We start from the raw sequence: 21,545 nt of genomic DNA on the forward strand, positions 1-21,545 counted from the left end.
AAAACATTTGTATATTACCACGGGCATTATCTGTTGTGACATTGTTAACAACTAAAATTGAAAATGGCAATAATTATTAAGTTTATTATTGTTTTATAATGCTGATTTAATCGTGTATATATACGAGTCTGTGTATGTTTAGAAGAAGAAAAATCTTAAACTATATTTTAAGTGGCCCAATCGAGACTCCGTATTGTTCTTTCAAAGACATCTATGGATAACAACTATTAGTGTATGGGATACTTAATATGTCCACCTTGGTTCCTATGTGCAAAAGTCTTCAGTTTTTTTAATGATTGTACATATCGTTCCCATACAAGGCTTTTTAGTTTCTAGTCAGATCCGGTAGTGTGTGTGCTTTCCTTGGTAAACCAAAATGTTTACATTTGAATTGTTAAGTGCTTGGAGTTTATAAAAATTTTAAGAAAAACGAAGAACACATCACTATCGGTGTAAGTAGTGTTACACGTATCAGAAACAGTTTTCGAAAGAATTTACTCAGCTGAAACGAGATACCCGAAAGGAATGTTAAAACAAATCCGATGTTACAATTTGCCTCTAAACCTCAAGCCGCTGCTGGTCTTTAAATAGAACTGCCAGTCAACGGGGTGGCGCCGTTTTTTTATTGTAGCGTCAAATAGAATTGACACCGAGATCTTTATCTGTGTAAAAAATAAACCGAAATAAAAGACACTTGTGTTTGTCACGTTATCTCATCAATTTTACGTTCTAAGACTACACAGGAACAGTTAAGCCTGTTCTCGGCTTGTTGCTTTCTCATTAACCGTAACTTAAAACTACAGTAGTTAGCACAATATTTACGTCTTTTATTTTTCGTTTTCAAGTAACGAGCAACAAAAGACTGGCACTTGCTTCTAGCATTTCTTGGCTTCATGAATCATTCTGTTGTCTACCTTTTCACCTGAATTGTTTCGATCCGTGGACTTATTTATTAGCACTTACAACGTAGGTTTACTTTTGTTAGCTTTGCTCAAAATCCATCAAATACCGCGTTATTTATCTGTTTGTGAATCAATATTGTTAGAGTAATAAAAATTAAAAGGTAGCCCGTAGTGTCCTCTGTTGTCAGGTGATAGAACCAAAATGTGATTTTATTTATTTTTTATTAAATGTCCAACTTAAATGTATATGACTGTCAGTATAGTAGCTTAAGTACGACCCCTACATGCATGGTTTTTGTGAGGTTTTTTTTTTTGGCAACTGGATTCAAACCATGAATCTATGGAACCGCAGCTTGGAGATGCAAATTAATACGCCACACCCCTTTTTGTACATGTATGTAATATAAATGACATAATTTCATAGTATTTGTCTTGTAGACAGAAAAAACTAGAATTATTCTGGTTTGCTTCTGTAGTAAAAACTTATCAGTACAAATATTTACAAGTAAAGTGAATACGAATCATTATATTGGCCTAATACAAGCTACTGGAACCGTAGGTGTTCTGTTAAAACTAACAGCTAAATCCCACTATTTTGTAAGACTCGTAGTCCAGTTGTTGACACTAGATGTTTTTGAACATCTAGCTGTATTCCATCTAGTTTATCAGTTCATAGTGGCAACTGTAGGAAGATCTCATTTGTTTGTTTTTTGAATTTCGCACAAAGCTACTCGAGGGCTATCTGTGCTAGCCGTCCCTAATTTAGCAGTGTAAGACCAGAGGGAAGGCAGCTAGTCATCATCACTCACCGCCAACTCTTAGGCTACTCTATTACCAACGAATAGTGGAATTGACCGTCACACTATAACTCCCCCACAGCTGAAAGGGCGAGCATGTATGGTGCGACGGGGATTCGAACCCGCGACCTTCAGATTACGAGTCGAACGCCTTAACCCACCTGGCCATGCCGGACCATATAATCCATTTATCTTAAAAGAAAGAAAGAAAATTATTGCTAATACTCGGAATACTGCATTCAATATATATAGAACCGTAAATAATCCTAATTATAATTTTTCCACTTACACAATTATGGACAGTTTTATGTGTTTTAAGTCTATCGACAGAAGGTGGTTCGTAAAAACGTGTTTGTAGCATCCAAGTTGTTTCACGTGAAAATGCTAATTACAGTATATTCAAAAACGCGTATTTTACCTAAATAATGTTCAAATGTATTGATTAATAGTGAAGAGTTTGTTCTTGTGCAGTATAAATTATAATTTGTTCAACAGTTCATTACGAGCGCGCGGTATTTGCTACTTGCAGCAGTTATGAAGTTTTGCTGTAATTTAAGAGTCAGTAGTAATGTATTTTAGTTTAAAGTTAGCTGGTGTTACTTACTAAAATATCACTGGTTAGTTACTTTCAAATCATTTTTTGTATCATTACTTAAAAATAACTAATTGTAGTTAAGTTTAGTAATGTTAACCATAATGAGGAATTGCGAACTGTCAACTGTCTGAAATTAAAATTTTAAAAAATCTATTAAAGTTTAACTTTTTATTTGGTCGATAGATGGTGCTATATGTAGTAGTTTTGTTGTTTTTTACTATGTAGCAGAAGATCACTGAAGTCTTTCAGATTTCTGTTTTATTGATTGTATAAATATGTACAGCAATATTGGTCTTAACCAACAGACAACTGTTGTATTTAAATCATACAACTTTTTGGATCCAGTACACAATATTGGATTTTATACAGTTTAGGTACATTGAAAAACGTGTTAGTGTCATAAAATCCAGTTCCTTGAAGTGTAAGAAGTGATTGATTACTGTAATATATGAACTTCTTGTCACCAATATTCCATGTGTAAAGTAATTAGTCTAGCTTTTCGCATCTACGAATTGTGCTATTCATGTAAACCTATACTCAAGATGACTTGCATTGTTAAATAATGTAAACATAATGCGTCTACTTGGGCACATTACGAAAGATGGTAGGCCATGAATACCATAGAAAAATTATCTGTATAAGTTTTAAAATGTTTATAAACCTTTGAGGTTTGTTTTTTTTCTGATATTTTATAGTGACTATGCACAGATTCACTGCTGTCAAACAGGTAAGTATTAATAGGCATAATAAAGAAGAAAATAACATATTTTTTTTTTGCAAATACTAAATCGCACATGAACAGAAAAAGATTGGAACGTGTGTGGAACACAATGATTTTTGATAGCGAACAATATGGGGAGTCTTTTTTCTATTACTAGCAATTTCACGTGTTTTTAGACTACCTGGCAGCTGGAGCACAGAGAAATCAATTATTTTACTACGCAAATGATGTACAAATACTACGTTTACTACATTGAGTCCAACAAAAATACAATTGCGGTATCCCACTGTCCTAAGTTACCAACGTCAGCAGCTATTTCTATTACATATGCAAGGCGAGATTAAATTTACAAAATGTCTTACCACCTCTGCTGTTAAGTACGATCCACACTTCCATAGGAACGATGGCATAAAAACATGGTCAAATAAGTATAAGCCTAATTAAATTGTTATTGTAGTTTGTAACTCTAGTCCATGGCGGGAATTAGTGCAATTTTGCAACTGCTCTCAAGAACATTAACTGTACAATACAACCACAATGTTTGTGAAAATTTGCATGAAATTATTAACAGAGGTGCATATGCGTATTTTACGGAGGGCTAAAATATAGCACTTTACTAACTGTTACAACGCAACAAAAGGCTAGTATCCTTCATTATAAAGCACGGCATGGCCAGGTGGTTGAGGCACTAGACTCGTAACCTGAGGGTCGCGGGTTCGAATCGTCGTCACACCAAACATATTCACCCTTTCAACCGAGGGGCGTTATAATATTACGGTCAATCACAGTATTTGTTGGTAAAAAGAGCAGCCCAAGAGTTGACGGTGGATGGTGATGACTAGCTGCCTTTCCTCTAGTCTTACACTATTAAATTAAGGACGGTTAGCGCAGATATCCCTCGTATAGCTTTGCGCGAAAATCAAAAACAAAGAAACAGAACTGACGGCCTGGTCTAAAACAATATTGCTCTATAATTACAAGAAATTTCACATAAAAAACCTTTGGAATCCAATCTATGTTGATAGGCGAGTTTGATTATTTACACACTACCCACATCCTATACATACCTCCTGTTATTGTGATAATAAATTTACATTACAGTCAAATGCACCTTAGAATATCATAATATAGGTGTGGGAAGTTTAAAAATCGGCAAAAATAATATTGAAAAACGTCCACATTCGAAAATGATTGACACCTAGAAAAGTTTTCACAACAGTCTAGAATATGACAATACTGTTCAGTTCTTTTTCTTTCTTTCCTTTGTGTGTGTAGAAAACGTACTTTTCTAATTTTCACAAAACGAGGAATCCTATTAGCGATTCGAGAAGGAGGGAAAATTACGCCATTGAGAAAAATACTGTGAATGTTATCACGTTAAAACAGCTTTTCTCATATGCTGTAATATAATAATGCAGAATAACCTACATATGTTGATACCGAACCCTAATGGAAACTCCATGGTCTTTCGATGGCAGCGACACTTGTGGCGTTTACTTTGGATATTCACCAAAACCAACTCATGTGAAAACAAACTTCTATAAGTTATTATAGAGCTTAAAATAATTCAAGAGAGCAGCTGGACATAACATGAAGCGTGCTGACGTATATTTCGGAGAGAAAAATTTACCTTACCCAAGGTAAATATTACAAGTATTGCATTACGTAGTTAACCCTACATCATTTGATGGAAAAAGAAAACTATATTTGGAACCTTCACCCCTAAAACCAATATACCAGTGGAAATCGCGGCTTGTTTTGGTAATGATTATAAAGTTATGGTTCAGTTCACTACAACGTTAATTGTAAGTAGTATCACCCAAATAAGATTTAAACAAAAGACGATCATTGGCGAATGTCATGGTGACGTCTGTGTGAAAGTTTGTTAGCATCTCAGACATGTATCGTCTGGGCATTGCTAGTTTTTACTTTTGGTATAATACTATTTCAGGTTTTTAACGGGGAATTCCAATTCATTATTGTTCTCATTCGTTTTGTAAAATTGGTAAAACATGCCAAAGAACACGTAGTTCAGTATTTTGTCACAAGAGGGCTGACAACGGAAGGAAATGTGAAGATATTTAATTAAATCAGTACATTACTTGCAAAGAAATTGATGAACGAAAAGGGAAGTTACGTTTTTGTCACAGATGTTAACTCTGTCTTTACCATGTTAGCCTAATATGTAAGCGAATGTCCTTTCCAGAGATTTTTACGTCACGTGGAAGTAAGCTAAGTATGATTACTGACATTTTCTTGTAGAACTTTACCCAAGACATCATAATTACATCTGAACTAAAATAATATCAGTAATCACTTAATCCAGAATATTTTATTATCATCTACCGGTAACCTTATAACCACAAGCGTTTAACTAGAATTTCGCGTTAACCTACACGACAGCTATCACTGAAACATGTTCGATGAAGGAAGGAGATTCGAACTCGCGACTTGCAGATTGCGAATCGAGTGTCCTGACCATTGGGTTATGCCGAGCCTGACAGATCTTTTCGTTCGCCGTGTTCAGAAAAGAGAAAAAATGTGTGTAACGGTAATTTTTAATACGATCGATTATACTGAAATAACGTTTAAAATTTCCCAATTAGTTTATAAAGTAGGTTTGGTTTGTGTTGAATTTCACGCAAGGCTACACGAGTGCTGTCTGCGCTATCCGTCCCTAATTTAGCAGTGTTAAGACTAGAGGGAAGGCAACTGGTCATCACCACCCACCGCCATCTCTTGGGCTACTATTTTATGAACGAATAGTGTGATTAATTGAACATTATAACGTCCCTATGGCTGAAAGGGCCGAGTATGTTTAGTGAGGCGGAGATTCAAACCCGCGACCCTCAGATTACGAACTCAGTGCCCTAACCACGTGGCCATGCCGGGGCCGGTCAATTCTGAACGAAGGACTAACTGTTTAAAGTACATGCTACATCCGACTTCCACTGGTAGTCTCCACGTCTGGAGAAAAGTTTCATTGTGAAAGGAATAGAAGACAGGTTGGCCTTGAGTGTGTATGTATGTGTGTGTGTGTGAGAGAGAGAGAGAATTCCAGCACAAGCCCAGTACTTCAAAAATCGTGTACGAGCCTCGTACAAAAAAAAACAGGCTTTAACCTCAGCTTAATAAGATGTTGTATAATTTCTACGTACAGACAGTCTGTATCAAACATTTGAAGACGAAAAAAAAACCAAATACAAATAACGTATTTTCTGTCTAAAGAGCTAAGTTATTCCGTTTGCATAAAATATTAAAATATTTTGTTACGAAAATACTAAAGGTAGTTCGTGCTAGGGTTGCATAACCGCGCGCAAATAGTGCTCGCGGTAATTATATCTGTGGTATACCTTTATCACTCTGCTACCATATATGCCGGTGTCTTAGACTGCCTTGGATTTTTTTGAGTAAATTCTTTGTCAAACAAATCAAGGTTGTTGTTTTGTAAATAAATTCGTAGGATTCCAGGATTGTAATACCTTTACAATAGTCTTTACATATAATTGCTGGCATGGGTAGGTGGCGCTCGACTCGTAATCTGAGGATCACGTTTTCGAATCTCGTCACACCAAACATGTTCGTCCTTTCAGCCGTGGGGGCGTTATAATGTGACGGTCAATCCCACAATTTGTTGGTAAAAGAGTATCCCAAGAGCTGGCGGTGGGTGGTGATGACTAGCTGCCTTCCCTCTAGTCTTACACTGCAAAATTAGGGACGGCTAGTGCAGATAGTCTTCGTATAGCTTTGCGCGAAATTCGAAAATAAACATTTAACTGCACACAAGCTTCCGTAAGTTTAATTATCCTATAACATTAGCGTCTGTTTTCAGGCTACGCTTGTACAAACTGGATTTTTTTTTAAAGGATTCGTGAATACATAAAGACTTCCGTAACATATTGATGTTTCAAACAGGATAGCATTACCAACAACCCTTCCCACATGTGGATATTTAGGAAAAGACCGCCTACTAGGAAACGTATTTGTTTTTCCAACAAAGATGGTAAGGCTGTAAACTAATATATATCCGGTTTGTGGTGAAAACTCCGACGAGCCATGATATACTTACGACAAGCCATCTTTTCTATGTTTACAAGTTGGCCTCTCTCATTTTGTTTCTTTTCATTCTTCATACCAGACTTTTCCGACTCCTGTAGTTAGCGTTTTGTATAAACATTGATAAGACAGATTTTAAATATTTTTTGTGCTGAATCTGACGTCATGCACAAGCGTGGTGTGAGCGTTGCTTATATTTTATGTTTCGAATACAATAAATCCGGGTATGGACAGTGACAAACTGCAATTATATTGTTTCATTATTCTAATCGCATATATATATGTACATATACTAGCTGAGGGTACCCGTTAGAGAACCATAAATCGTGCAAAGGATAATGTTAGGTAATGTCCCCCCTTCCTTAAATTGTACAAAGGATAATGTTAGGTAATGCCCCCCTTCCTTAAGTTGTACAAAGGATAATGTTAGGTAATGTCCCCCCTTCCTTAAGTTGTACAAAGGATAATGTTAGGTAATGTCCCCCCTTCCTTAAATTGTACAAAGGATAATGTTAGTTAATGTTCCCCCCTTCCTTAAATTGTACAAAGGATAATGTTAGGTAATGTCCCCCCTTCCTTAAATTGTACAAAGGATAATGTTAGTTAATGTTCCCCCCTTCCTTAAATTGTACAAAGGATAATGTTAGGTAATGTCCCCCCCTTCCTTAAATTGTACAAAGGATAATGTTAGTTAATGTCCCCCCCTTCCTTCCTTTGTTATTAAATCCACAGTGTTTTCATCAGGCACTAGTTGCATATCTTGCATTGTCAAAAGTAATAATTGACTGTTTTGACTGATTAACACTTGTCTACAAGGTGAAAATGTTTTTAGTCACTGTTTCAAAAACTACAGTAGTCGAGCCAGCCAACACACACACACACTGGCTAAATGATATTTGTGGCTAAGATACAGTGAAGTGTAGTTTGGATAACACAAGGTATTTGTTACAAACTGTTTTCATTAAGTTCCGTCCACAAATACGAACATTCTTTATATTCGCATTTCATGCATACCGTCTGTTTATCTCCAAACTCCCTGCCCGGCATGGCCAGCTGGTTAAGGCATTCAACTCGTAATTTGAGGGTCGCGGGTTCGAATCCCCGTTGCACCAAACATGTTTGCCCTTTCAGTCCTTATAATGTGACGGTCAATTCCACTATTCGTTGGTAAAAGAGTAGCCCAAGAGTTGGCGGTGGGTGGTGATGACTGGTTCCCTTCCCTCTAGTCTTACACTGCTAAATTAGGGACGGCTAGTGCAGATAGTCCTCGAATAGTTTTCCGCGAAATTCAAAGCAAATTAAACCCATATTCCACTTCCCCAAGTAATTATTCGTTATGTGAGTAAAATACGTAGCTGATTTTGATGTAAAACGTGCACTAGATTAATGGGTAGTTTGTTAAAGTGTCACTGGAGGGCGCTTTTATCTGAGTACAAAACGTAAATTGTATTTTCAGTATCGTTTTTCAAACTTCCGAATAAATGCCTTCTTGTATGTAGCGTATTTTAAGATGTAGCTGTATTATCAATGCCTCGATACTTATGCGAAGTGAGCCGATCACCTCCACGGTTAAGAGTAGTGTAATCCAAGGTGTCACAAATGTCACACACACTACATTACTACGATATTCGTTACCATGAGTTTCCTTAGACGTGTCTGTATTTCAATAGCTTATGTTTTTCTTGACTTACTATGTTTAGCATGGGAAAGGGTTTCCCGGTGTGACATTATATCAACGACGTATACAGTAGGGGCTAAGCCTAGAAAAATCACGGGGGTTTATGATTTTTGCGTTTACCCTACGTATGTGTTTCAATAAGCTGGAGTGAAGAATAGATATAAATCGAATTAAAACCGCCATTATAGATGAGAGATATCCACAACGACTAATCATTGATTTGTTTATTTTTGCTTATTTTGAAGAGATATGGATATGTAATTTAACATTTTTGTTGTTGTTTTAACGTCTGAATGTTCAAGCATGTTCAAACATAAATCTGCATTTATAAACTTGTTCTACGTGGAGAACATGTTCGAAAGGGTGTAATGGATTCATCTAACCGGTGCTTGACGCTAAATTCAGATGTTGTTTACTTGCACACAGCAGGAAATCAAAGTTATTCGCAGATATTTTCTTTGGAGCGGGTCGCCAAATCTAGCATCATCAGTGGAATCATCTGTGGTTAGTTTTCAACTGGAACCATCTCCCTCCGTAGAGAATTTTCACCAGTCTTGCTAACATATCCATTAGTGGAACAGTTTTCATCCAAAGTGTCGTCCTCAATGGGTGCTTTTTGTTTGTTTGTTTTTCGTCATGCTCCCAATAAGAGTTTCACATAAGATTTGTTTGTTTTGAATTTGGCGAAATGCTACGCGAAGGTTATCTCACTAGCCGTTCCTAATTTAGTAGTGTAAGACCAGAGGGAAGGCAGCTAGTCATCACCATCCACTGCCAACTGTTGGGCTACTTTTACCAACGAATAGTGCGATTCATCAAACATTATAACGCCCCCATAGCTGAAAGAGCGAGCAAGTTTGGGAATGGAAATCGAACCTGCGACCCTCAGATTATGAGTTGAGAGTCACTTGGCCATACTGGACCCACATAAAACACTTCTGTGTGATGTCAAGTCACTAAGAGATACGTCACTTGGCAAGCATGAGAAGTTTGGTTATTTTTGACCACCAGGAGTCATACTCACTTTTAAGATGATAGAAAGTGTCCGACATTGAACTTGGGCTATTTTTACTTTACGTTTTTCTTTGCACGAGAGAGATTAAAAACACCTTAACATAAACACTTCCACTTTTGTTTTATAGATTTTTGGCCCTGACTTTTCAAGATACAAGTAGTTAACAAGTTAAGTGACCCAGTTATAACCTTCCAAGAAGCAGGGAATATGGCTAAGTCTGTTTGTTTGTTTTTGGAATTTCGCACAAAGCTACTTGAGTGCTATCTGTGCTAGCCGTCCCTAATTTAGCAGTGTAAGACTAGGGGGAAGGCAGCTAGTCATCACTACCGACAGTCAACTCTTGGGCTACTCTTTTACCAACGAATAGTGGGATTGACCGTAACATTATACGCCCCCACGGCTGGGAGGGCGAGCATGTTTAGCGCGACGCGGGCGCGAACCCGCGACCCCCGGATTACGAGTCGCACTCCTTACACGCTTGGCCATGCCAGGCCCTCGGCTAAGTCACTAGTGATTTAATAACAAAGGAAAGAGAAAGCTATCTGTTATTTTCCTTTATAGAATTTTACTTCTTAACGGGATCTCTTAGCCTAGTATTTATAAGTTGCTCACTGGTAGTTAGTTGCTCTATAGTACTTAAGACCGACTAGTAAGCAAGGTGGATGTATTGTTATATTAACAACAGAAATATGGTGAGTAAGCCTACAGTTTTACAGTTGAAGTTTAACATATTATTTTCCAATCAAGCTCAAGCTTAAACGAATCGCTACATGAATAATGGAAAAGCTTTTCACCAAAAACAATATTGTCATATTTATTTATTTTCAAATTTGTATCCCCAGTTACTCTGTTTACTTGTATTACCGTTTATATGGATCTGTAAGCTTAGGGTATCGGTGGTTATTATAAGTTTATCTGTTACCTTCAGTGTTAATCCTTTTCGATAAAACGTAGTTTACTGAACTTGTATGTGAGTAGCAAGTTAATCGAACTGTTGGGCGTGCAGTGTAATTTATTGAGTTATATTATAAAGACGGCTGGTGTGGGTATTAAAACTTCAAATAAAATAAATTACAGAACAACGTTTCGACCTTCTTAGGTCATCTTAAGGTTCAGCTGACTTAAGGCGTTGTTCTGTACTTTATTTGAATTAGTTTTAATACCCATACCAGCCGTCTTTACATTTTTACTTCAAGTGAGTTTCTTGTCATTACACATTTATTGAACTGTTTGTGCGTGTAAGATGTTTGTCGATGCTCTTGAACGTTATTACTGACTGGAAAGTGAACTTCTAAACGGTGCGAATTATACGTGTGTATCATGAGCTGTTTACAACCCCTGTTTAGTCATTAGTGTAGTCTTATCACTGATAAAACCGACAACAAAAGTTCATGTGAGAGTCATGTTTTACCGGTCAGTTAGGCGACATTCTGATTTGGTATGAGATTCACACTTTATCAACAGGTAGTAATGACTGTTCACTTTACCTTCGTATTCATTAAGGTTAAGTGGGGGTAGCCTACAGTTATTTCCCGTCACCATTAAAACATGAAAACAAAAAACGCTCCGTACTTTGGGAACGTGAGTGCGTTGTAAGGGTGACAGTCAGGTTTTGAAATTTTCGTTTTTGTTTTTTTTTTCGTTACTCGTAATAAAAATAACCAAAACATTTGAATGTTCTTGACTGTCTAACTTGCTTCTAGTGTACCACTTCAAAATTTGGAAGAGTTAGTACAGTGTTTATTTATTCTTAATTTAAGAACCTACCACGATATGAACAGAAATTTTACTAAGCCTACAAGTCGATAATAGCTATAATATTAAATGTAACAGGTTGTCTGGGACATTCGATAATTAAAGTACGCATGTTATCGCACATGGTATGCGAAGAACCTGATGCGCATGCGTGTGTGTTTGTTTTTTTAATTTCCCGCAAAGCTACTCGAGGGCTATCTGCGCTAGCCGTCCCTAATTTAGCAGTGTAAGACTAGAGGGAAGGTAGCTAGTCATCACTATCCACCGCCAACGTTTGAGCTACTCTTTAACCAACGAATAGTGGGATTGACCGTAACATTATAACGCTCCCACGGCTGAAAGGGCGAGCATGTTTGGTATGACGGGGATTCGAACCCGCGACCCTCGGATTACGAGGCGAACGCCTTAACACACTTGACCATGCCGGTCCTGGCTGAATAGCACCTGAAACTTTTCATATTTACTAGTTATATATATGCATTCCCAACGTCCAGGAATATTTAAAGTACCTGTAATCACACGTGCGTAGCAAAAAAAAAAATATTTTTTATGCGTTGTACTCGACACAGTAAGACGATTCCATTTTCATTGTGTAATTTGGTCACGGGAACACGGGTTGTTTGCAGAGGTTTGTGTTTATACGAAAACGTGTTTCGATTTTGGTTCACTTGTGTCCCACCCATGGAGTATGTTATGTTACATAAATCCGGGTAGTTTGTTAACAATATGTTGAATACAAGTAGTTGTATATCTTTTACCCTGCGTAATGATCGGACATATGCCTTTGTTATTACATTGATGACGAAAATATACAGGCTTAACTTAGTATTTGAAATAAGTTCGATAGACTTGCCATCTCGTCTAAATGGTTACAGAACCGAATGATTCATTGTAATACCAATATTTCATTTTTTTTTCTATTTAAGCTATAATATAATTTCAACTCGTTCAGTACGTTTGTGTGAGTATATAACTTGTTTTATCTTTCTATTTCGAGTACAGATGTACCTTCGGTTTCTAACTGAAACAGCGGAGAAAGATGAGAGACCAAAGCAAGGAACTTCTTGTCAGCTTTGTGTTTATCATACAGCAATTTACTGTTTTAATGATAATTGTGTTAATTTCGTCTTCAGACAAAGAAAGAGAGATTCCTGTAATCGAAATGTTTGACAAGTTATTTGTTTATAAGTGTTCCAAATTTCGTAAATAGGCGTATGTGACGTCATTGTTATGGTACACGTTAGTGTATAAAAGTAATCCGGAATTATATATATAAATAAATAATATAAAGTTAAGATAGTTTGGGAATTATAAAATTATTTGGGTAGATTATGGATCTAAATAGAAGATAAATATTTTTTTTAGGTAAATACATGTATCCGGAATGCCCAGAAGGTTTAATGATGTGGCTTGTGTGCACGTATTGTTACTGTTGAGATATTGTGTTATGGTTCTTTTAAACCATTGTCACGGTGATGGATAGACTTAGTTGGATTCACTACTATTTTGAAATAAGTATTTGTCTGGCACTGAAATAACTGTGTTGAACTTATAATAATAAATTCTAGAAAGTGATACAAAATATTAAAATTGTTTTGACGGATCACATTATTTTTTTTTTTCGAAAGTCTACCAATCGCTTGTTAATCCTAAAATAATTTGACTGAAGGCCTAACGTTTAGGAGCACCATCCAATAAGCCCGTCGAGAGGGCAAGTTGATTGGTTTACTTTGTTTTCGTTAATACGCGCTTGTTAAAGAAGCGCTGTCTGGGTACGAGGCTAGTGTGCGTCTGACGTGCATTTTGTGGCTCTCACGTTTCTGCTTCGCGGCATTAAAAGTGAAGTGAACTTTTCTGATTTTGCGCGCTCAGTGATCGAGTTTTCTTCTCTTTTTTTTCTCTCTCTCTCCCTCTCTGCCACTGTTCATCCGGGATCTTCCTTTCTGTCCCCTGTTCTCCCAGGTTGAAGTTGTACTTTTTTATGTAAACACCTGTTCAACACGCCTCTCAAGTCAAATAAGATTAAATTGGAACTGGAGTGAAAAGAGACACGGAATTTTTATTTGTTAAAACAGTTACCCGACATCTTGTTCTTAGTGAAACACGAATTGTGCCTTTTCATCTGATCTCAACGTTCCTGGTTGTTCCATTGAGTGAATTTTGCATATTTTTTTTCTCCCTCAGAAAGTGATTTTTTTTTATTAGACTACCGGAATTCAAAGTTAACTGAAATCAAGCTTTAGTATTCGAACAGAGAAGGTTCTTTCTTATCAAATGGTAAGTTTACGATTTTTCTCGTTTTTATGCTATTAGACGGACGCGTAAGTCCCGTAAAGGTGAACTCGCGTCTCAGAGCACTGAACAATATGTTTCCACGTAACCTCACGTTGTTAACAGACCATATAATTTATAGCTTGCGCTTGTTTCTTGTCATACTAGTTGCCTTATCTTGAAAAACGATATATTTTTTTACCCATTTCTTTCCTAACTTCCCTGTCTCTTTCCATGTAATTGGTAATTTTAGGTGTGTTTGTTTGTGTTAATTAGTGGGGGATTCACTTATCTGTTGCCACGTGTTTAAATGTCTACGTGTCGACTGTTGGTTTTCGACTCTTTTGTTTAACGCTAAGATACAGGCGAAGTTTCCTGTATACGCTTTAGTCAAGCCTTCCTTTGTGCAAAAACCAGTCGTACCGCTACGGCCTGAAAGTCGCTCTGTGAATTGTAACAAATACGTCCGTGTGTCAGCGGTTGTGTTTGAAGGGATGAACTAGCGAGCTGTACTTGCTTCGCGGTATGATATGAGAAATGTAAATAATGAAAATATTTCTTCGAATTGCCGAATGAGTGTTGAAGTAAAGTCCGCTGTGGTATGTTGTCCGTTGTATTTACAGTTTTATATTCCGATTTTTTACGAAACTGTGTTACGTTTTTTGTTTATGATAATACATGCTTTGCGACACCAGGGGGACTCTCTATGTGATTAAAATATCTGTCACTTAAAGTTGAATATAATTGCCCTTCGCTAGCAAAAGACATTCACAGCGTAACGATTAATATTATTATACTTTAACGTTTATTCCTGTACATTCTTAGTTTTTTATTGTTAGCAAAAAAGGCTTAAAAATTCATAATCTTGTGTGAGAAAATGAACTCAACGTTCAGTGTTTCGTCACATTATAGTGTAATTTCAACTCTTGTAACTTGAAGATGTTTATATCGTAGTTAGGAAAGTATTCTCTTATTGCGTTTTGACTATTTAAACGGGCTTAACATTGTTAGTTCTTTAGAAATATAGTTACTGATGTAAAAGCGTTTTTATTTCTGACAAACGTTAAGTTACTGTGAGTTTCTCGAAGTTGTGGTAACTTATATTTAAATGATTCAACATGAATTCTATTAATAGTATTAACTAATATCACATTTCTTAAACTGTAATAACTACATCAGTCATAATATAATAGGGATAATACAATAAAATGTATGTGACATTACTGATTCAGTGTTTAGTAATCACAAAGTAGGCCTAGCCTCGTCAGGTACTCTTTGGTTAAAGGCAGAAAACACCGCTAGAAGCGAGGATACCCATCTGATGACACACGGCAGAGTGGGTTTACCTGTTACTGATATTTAAGACTATTTATTATTAATCAATTGTCATGATTATGGTTCGATTTTAACAGCTTTTCTGGTAAAAACTATAGCATGCTTAAAAGTACCGTCAAAGATATTAAGTGTACGAAAATTAGAAAAAAATATGGTGTCACTTCACAATTTGCTTGTGGTTTGTCACGATATATAAACATTTCACCAGGTGTCGTGTATTCGTTATGGCATACTTTTTTAGTTTTGTTTTTATTAATATTTTTGTATTTTTGGCATTACTTCTTTCGTGACATAATTTTTCGAATTTGGGGCCCGGCATGGCCAGGTGGTTAGGACGGCTCCACTCATAATTTCAGGGTCGCGGGTTCGAATCCCCGTTAAACCAAACATGCTCGCCCTTCTACCCGTATGGACGTTATAATATTACGGTCAGTCACACTATTCATTGGTGAAAGTGTAGCCCCAAAAATTGGCGGCGGGTGGTGATGACTAGCTGCCTTCCCTCTAGTCTTACACTGCTAAATTAGGAACGACTAACGCAGATAGCCCTCGAGTAGCTTTGCGCGAAATTATAAACAAACTAAACCGATTTAGGAATGTGGACGCTAACTACTAAAACTAACATGTATTAGCCCCTCTAATTCTATACACTCCAATAGAATGTTACCTTTATCCGACGATGTATTGGCACTAACATTGTAGGAGATAACTTGAGTGTTTTGCGACAGTAATTATGACCCAGTGTTGGTCAGATGTAATGTCAATAATATATATAGAAACCAGTACGTTGCTGTATATCTAGTTTTGTATGAAGCCGGGTCCGTCTCCTTCTCTCATTGATTTTAGGATGACACTGAAGCTTTTGGCAAATCTTTTATACCGCTAAGGAGGATGACCTTTGATCCAAAGTGAAGTATGGAAGTGCACGGCTCATCCCAGGAACCCCTTAGTGCCAGCCCTATATATTGCATGTTTTTAATGTTACGTTACAGCAGCATTCTTGTAGTTCGAGCTCACTAAAATTAACGGGTGTAGTCAGTTTAAGTAGACTTATTCCAGTTGAAATTGGACTACATCTAAAACCTGATTGAAGTGGCTCAGCGGAAAAATCGAAACGTGTTTTAATCCTTGAGTGTATAGCTGTGCTCGTATTACAGACAAATACATAAAATTAACATTTGTTTCAAAATTTTACCTTTTTTCCTTCCTAATTATTTTAAAATTTGTTATTTATTAATACTATCTCACTAACAGTGAAACTAACTGTATGTAATTATTAGTATTTATTCATGGTGTATCTGAAATATCTATAAAAAAAAATAAACGAATATAGTGAATTTCCAGCCTTTACTCTCACGTGACAGCGGTTTTAAAAAATGACTTCAGTAGACGTTCCGAAACGTTTGTTTCGAGATTGTATGTCAGCACCACCAGGAACGCTTATCGCCCTAATGTTTCACCGGTGGATTGCTCTTGTGGTTGGATTGAATCTGAGATCATCACGTGCTTCAAGTCGAACTATAGCCGCACGACTCATGAGTTGGGGGTCACGAGTTCGAATCCCGGTCACCGAATATCCTCGCCATTTCAGTTGTGGGGGGGCATTACATTGTTACGGTCAATCCCACCATTCGTTGATAAAAGAATAGTAGGCCAAGGGTTGGCGTTGGAGAAGGGTGGATAATGACTAGCTGCCTTTCCTCTAATCTGTTGCTGCTAAATTAGAGACGATTAGTGCAAACTGATGCAAAACCTCGAGTTACTGGCATAGCGTATTATGTAATACGCTTGTCATGAACTAATAAAATGAATGCATCGCAATATACGGCACTGTTCATGTGTAAGACTATACACGCCCAGCGAAGAAATGTATGTTCCGATACAAAATGTCGACTCGCAATCTTAGAGTCGCGGGTTAGATACCCCTCTCACACCAAACATGCTTGCCCTTTCAGCCGTGGGGGCGTTATAAGGGGACTATCAATCCCACTGTTCGTTGGTAAAAGAGTAGTCCAAGAGTTGGTGTTGTGTGGTGATGACTAGCTTCGTTCCATCTAGTTTTTTTTTTCCTGCTAAACCATGGACGGCTGGTGCAGATAGCCCTCGTGTAGCTTTGCGCGAAATTCAAAAATAAACCTATACAAAATGCTGCACTTGGTATATGAATGAACATGGCTTTGAAATGGGTTGTTGTAAGTAAAGAGTGTAAGTGGTGCAGAACTCTCGCACGTATCTCATTTTGCAGAGAAGTTGATGTATTTTGAACAATTATATATAACTGTGCACGAGGGAAGAAGAAGTGTCCGACACTCCCAGATCCTGACAAAAGTACCCAATTCCCGACCCAATAGTCCATTTGATTTGGCTTTAACTACGAATAACTCTGGTTATAAGTTTTTCTTTGTCTCTAAACATATAATTGGTCTGAACGTGCTTTGTAGTCAGAGAAAAGCCTGAATATAAATAGACTGGATAGGTGAAGAAACTGGCATTGGTCACTGTTTAGTACTTGACAATATATAGCCGCACAGTAGCGGGTGTAATAAATATACTCAGTATTCTGAAAAATTGTTTAATTTCAAAATCTACTTTCAAGGGACATCCAGTTCTTGATTATGAGAAATCCACTTGAAATAAAAATGCATCTCCGAACGGCTGGTATGGGTATTAACACTTTTATTGATAAGCAGAGAACAACGTTTCGACCTTCCTAGGTCATCTTCAGATAATCGTTAAGAAGGTCAAAGTGCTGTTTCTGCTTATCAGTAAAAGTGTTAATAGTTCAGTTAACACTTTGATCAGCGTGTGTTATACTAGTTTCGGATAATTCCACTCCTCATCAGTAACTGATGTATCAGTATCAGAGAAGCTGGACCTATATCATATCCTTATCTCATCAGCTTTTAAACTATTTTTGCCTAAATATTCCTGTGTGCCCTTATTTTGTTGGTTATAAGGCCCTTAAGAAGACAAGTCACCCGTAAAAGAAAATTATGTAATGAAATTATAACTAATTCTACTAATTCATTACTGCTGGAGCCCTTTGTATGTTCTACACAAAAATTAGCGATTTTCCTTCTGTTTTTTTCATACGAGATATTTGGTCGTCATTTGTGTTCTCACAATTTACTGGATGAGCAGCACGTTCACGTGCAATGACGTAAGATGTGGATTCCCGGGTATATTTCTACTTGTGTTATAATTACAGTGCGGACTTTAGAGCTTTTGTCACAGTGATCTGTCAGCGTCTGTTGTTGCCAGCTGGTAACGGTACTACGTCATTTTCAGACTTTTATATGATCTGTGTGATGAAACTAGAAAGAATCTTCTGTCCATTGTTTCCTGTCACGTTTCTCTGTCTTTCACTTACAAAACATATCACAGAAGTTAGCCTCTGCTGACTTACTAATCATGATCGCCGAGTTGACCCTGAGGTTAAGGTCCGTACGTCAGAGATTGCAAACCGGGTTTGAATCCGTGCGAAACCACATTATATTTCCCGCGCTTTTATCTGTGGGCTCGTTGTGAGAGTGACAGCCAATCAGTGAGTGTGTTGCTGTTGACTACCCGCTTTGTCTTAGGGAGGCCCCGGCATGGCCAGATGGGTTAAGACGTTTGACTCGTTATCCGAGGTTCACGAGTTCGAATCCCCATCACACCAAACATGCTCACCATTTCAGCCGTGAGGGCGTTATAATGTGACGGTCAATCCCACTATTCATTGGTAAAAGAGTAGCCCAAGAGTAGTAGCCTTACATTACTAAATTAGGGACGGCTAGCGCAGACAGCCCTCGTGTAGCTTTGCCCAAAATTCAAAAACATTGTCTTTGAGCAATAGTTCAAAATTATGTGTGGAGACTTTCTTATAAAAACAAATACCTTGAATTTGTTGGGCCTGTTATTTTTTACACGAAGCACAGTATATAACTGTCGAAAAGAACCAATTTTAAACATTACTATACAAAACTAGGATCTTTCAATTGTGTTAACGTTTCTGTGGAAGATTCGCATCGATTGTAAATGAACAATGTTTGATTTTTGTCGTATTTGCATTTTAGCTATAAAGATAATTTTCCCTTATTGTTACAGTACGTTCACTTCTTTTATTTAAATATTAATTTAGTTTCAGAAAACCATCTCTAAACAAACATTTAAAACACAGATGACCAAAATATTTATATACGACAAAATTTATCAAACGTTACGTACCTTCCACAAACAAAATCAGATAATCCATTAGAAACTTTTCTGAAATATGTATGGTACATTATTTATTTAACTTGAAGTTACTCACTAGCTGTTGAGCCAACGTTATCAGCACGTCCCTTGGTTTAGCGGTTTTGTATACACTCGTGAGATTCAGTAACTTGTTAATTAAAATCCTTTATAAATGAGCAATTTATAGACAAGGAATATTATTTTTGGCGTAAATAAATGTTTTCCTTGTGGAGAGACTTGGGTGTTCAGGCAGGCTGACGGTGTACGGTGCGTAATAAAAAGGAAAAACGTAAAATTTCCTTGTGGAAAGAGTTGGGTGTTTAGGCAGACTGACGGTGTACGGTTCGTGATAAAAAGGAAAAACGTAAAATTTCCTTGTGGAGAGAGTTGGGTGTTTCGGCGAACTGACGCTGTACGTTGCGTAATAAAAAGGAAAAACCTAAAGTTACTAAATACGATGGACCCAACCGGTTGTGAGTTAACGTTGGTGCAAAAACCGTACACTTTTGATCGATGAAGGTTTGGTGATAGTTTTATGTGTTTAGTAATTTCTTTCTCTTTTTACAGCTCTAAGTTTTCTCCATATACACGTGTATTTTGCAGGTGCATGTACGGGTATACGTGTTCGCATGAAATGTTTACATGTACTCCACCTGTGCGCACTGAACCCACCGGTGTAGATGGATAGTAATGTTTACATGCTTTGTTTATCATTTGTGATACGCATGTTAAAAACATAGTAACAATATATGCCGAAAATGTACATGTTGAAGATATTGGACCCACACCTTCCTATTGGAACAGATAAGTTGTAATAAGAACTTCTTGTCCATTTTCTTAAAAGTTAAGTGTTGTCATGAATTGATTGAATTTTTAGGGTTCGGCTAGTCAGAGCTTCTTACAGCGTTTTCCTCTCATTGGTACATCAGCTATAATTGTTTCTTTTTTGTATTGCAAACACACGAAAATGGTGCTCTATTATAAACAAACAATGTTCATGGCACGAGTTTATGTTTACAGAAAACCACGTACACCCCAAATGCGGGACAGGAGAGTCCAGACCGAAAGCGCCCCCCCCCCAATACATTGTATGTATGGATAAGTTCCTCGGTTTGTGTGAAACTCAAAAATAAGCAATAATTATTCCACATGTTGTTAAGCCTATATCCTGGTCTTAAAGCTATATCCCGTACCCGTGTACACTGTAGCTTTCTCTTCATATAACGTGCGTGGTTTGCACACCTCGGTGGTTGACTCGTAGGTATTTGATAGCACTCACACACACGACACATTTGTTCGATTTGTCAGAAGTCGGGAATTGACGCCCCCTTTGCGTTGTCGTCCAATGGGAATGCGCCTAACTCAATGCCCACGATTCGGCCCTGGCTCATGGTGAACTGGACTTTGTATTAGTTGTGACTCGCGAAACATTAACGGTATTTTCCATGTCTTTCACTTGAATTGTTTTTGTTTCATTCTTTTCGCGCGCACTGTTCAAGCTTTTCGACAGTGAGAAATGTGTTTCCTCGATAAATTTGCGAGAAAGGTTGCGAACAGACAAACAAACGTAAGCGTATTATTTATATAGACACAATACAATAGTCATTTACGACATCGGCCAGGTGGTTAAGGCAATCGAATTGTAATCTGAAGGTCTCGGGTTCGAATCCCCGTCGCACCAAACATGCTCGCCCTTTCTGTCGTGGAGGCGTTATAATGAAACTGTCAATCCCACTATTCGTTGGCAAAAAAAAGTAGCCCAAGAGTTGGCGGTGGGTGGTGATAACTAGCTGCCTTCCCTCTAGTCTTACACTGCTAAATTAGGGACGGCTAGCGCAGATAGCTCTTGAGTAGCTTTGCGCGAAATTCAAAAACAAACAAACAAACATTTACGATATCCTCCAATCCCTGTATTTTAAGTCTTCAGCAAAGAAATGATCCTCAGAACGGCTGGTATGGGTATTAACACGTTTATTGATAAGCAGAGAACAACGTTTCGACCTTCATAGGTCATCTTCAGGTTAAGAAAGAGAGAATTTGAATGTGACCGTTGACGGATACATGTCTTAGGGACGAGAATATAAACGGGTACGGGATTGTAGGGGGCGTTGTATGTTAGGTTATTAATTAGTATAGGTGCAAAGATGTTTCTTTATATTGGTTTAATTTTGGTTTCAGTTGCTCTATAGGTAAGGCTTCTTT

General features: G+C 37.4%; 1 protein-coding gene across 11 annotated transcripts in view; it reads left to right on the top strand.

Annotated features, from left to right (window-relative positions):
• Positions 1-21,545, top strand: part of LOC143248655 (polypyrimidine tract-binding protein 1-like) — a 119,747-nt gene that overhangs the window by 58,111 nt on the left and 40,091 nt on the right. For 3 of the 11 annotated variants that reach the window (XM_076497189.1, XM_076497194.1, XM_076497196.1), the window contains exon 1: positions 13,269-13,796. The exons of 5 other annotated variants lie outside the window; for them this stretch is intronic. In XM_076497189.1, coding sequence (XP_076353304.1) covers positions 13,794-13,796 — 3 coding nt within the window. In that variant the 5' untranslated portion in view covers positions 13,269-13,793. Of the gene's footprint in view, positions 1-13,268; positions 13,797-14,177; positions 14,390-21,545 lie in introns of those variants that run through there. 3 more of the 11 variants (XM_076497186.1, XM_076497190.1, XM_076497193.1) reach the window with 2 other exon arrangements.

Source organism: Tachypleus tridentatus, chromosome 4 (genome assembly GCF_004210375.1).
Source record: "Tachypleus tridentatus isolate NWPU-2018 chromosome 4, ASM421037v1, whole genome shotgun sequence".
NCBI classification, from domain to species: Eukaryota; Metazoa; Arthropoda; class Merostomata; order Xiphosura; family Limulidae; genus Tachypleus; species Tachypleus tridentatus.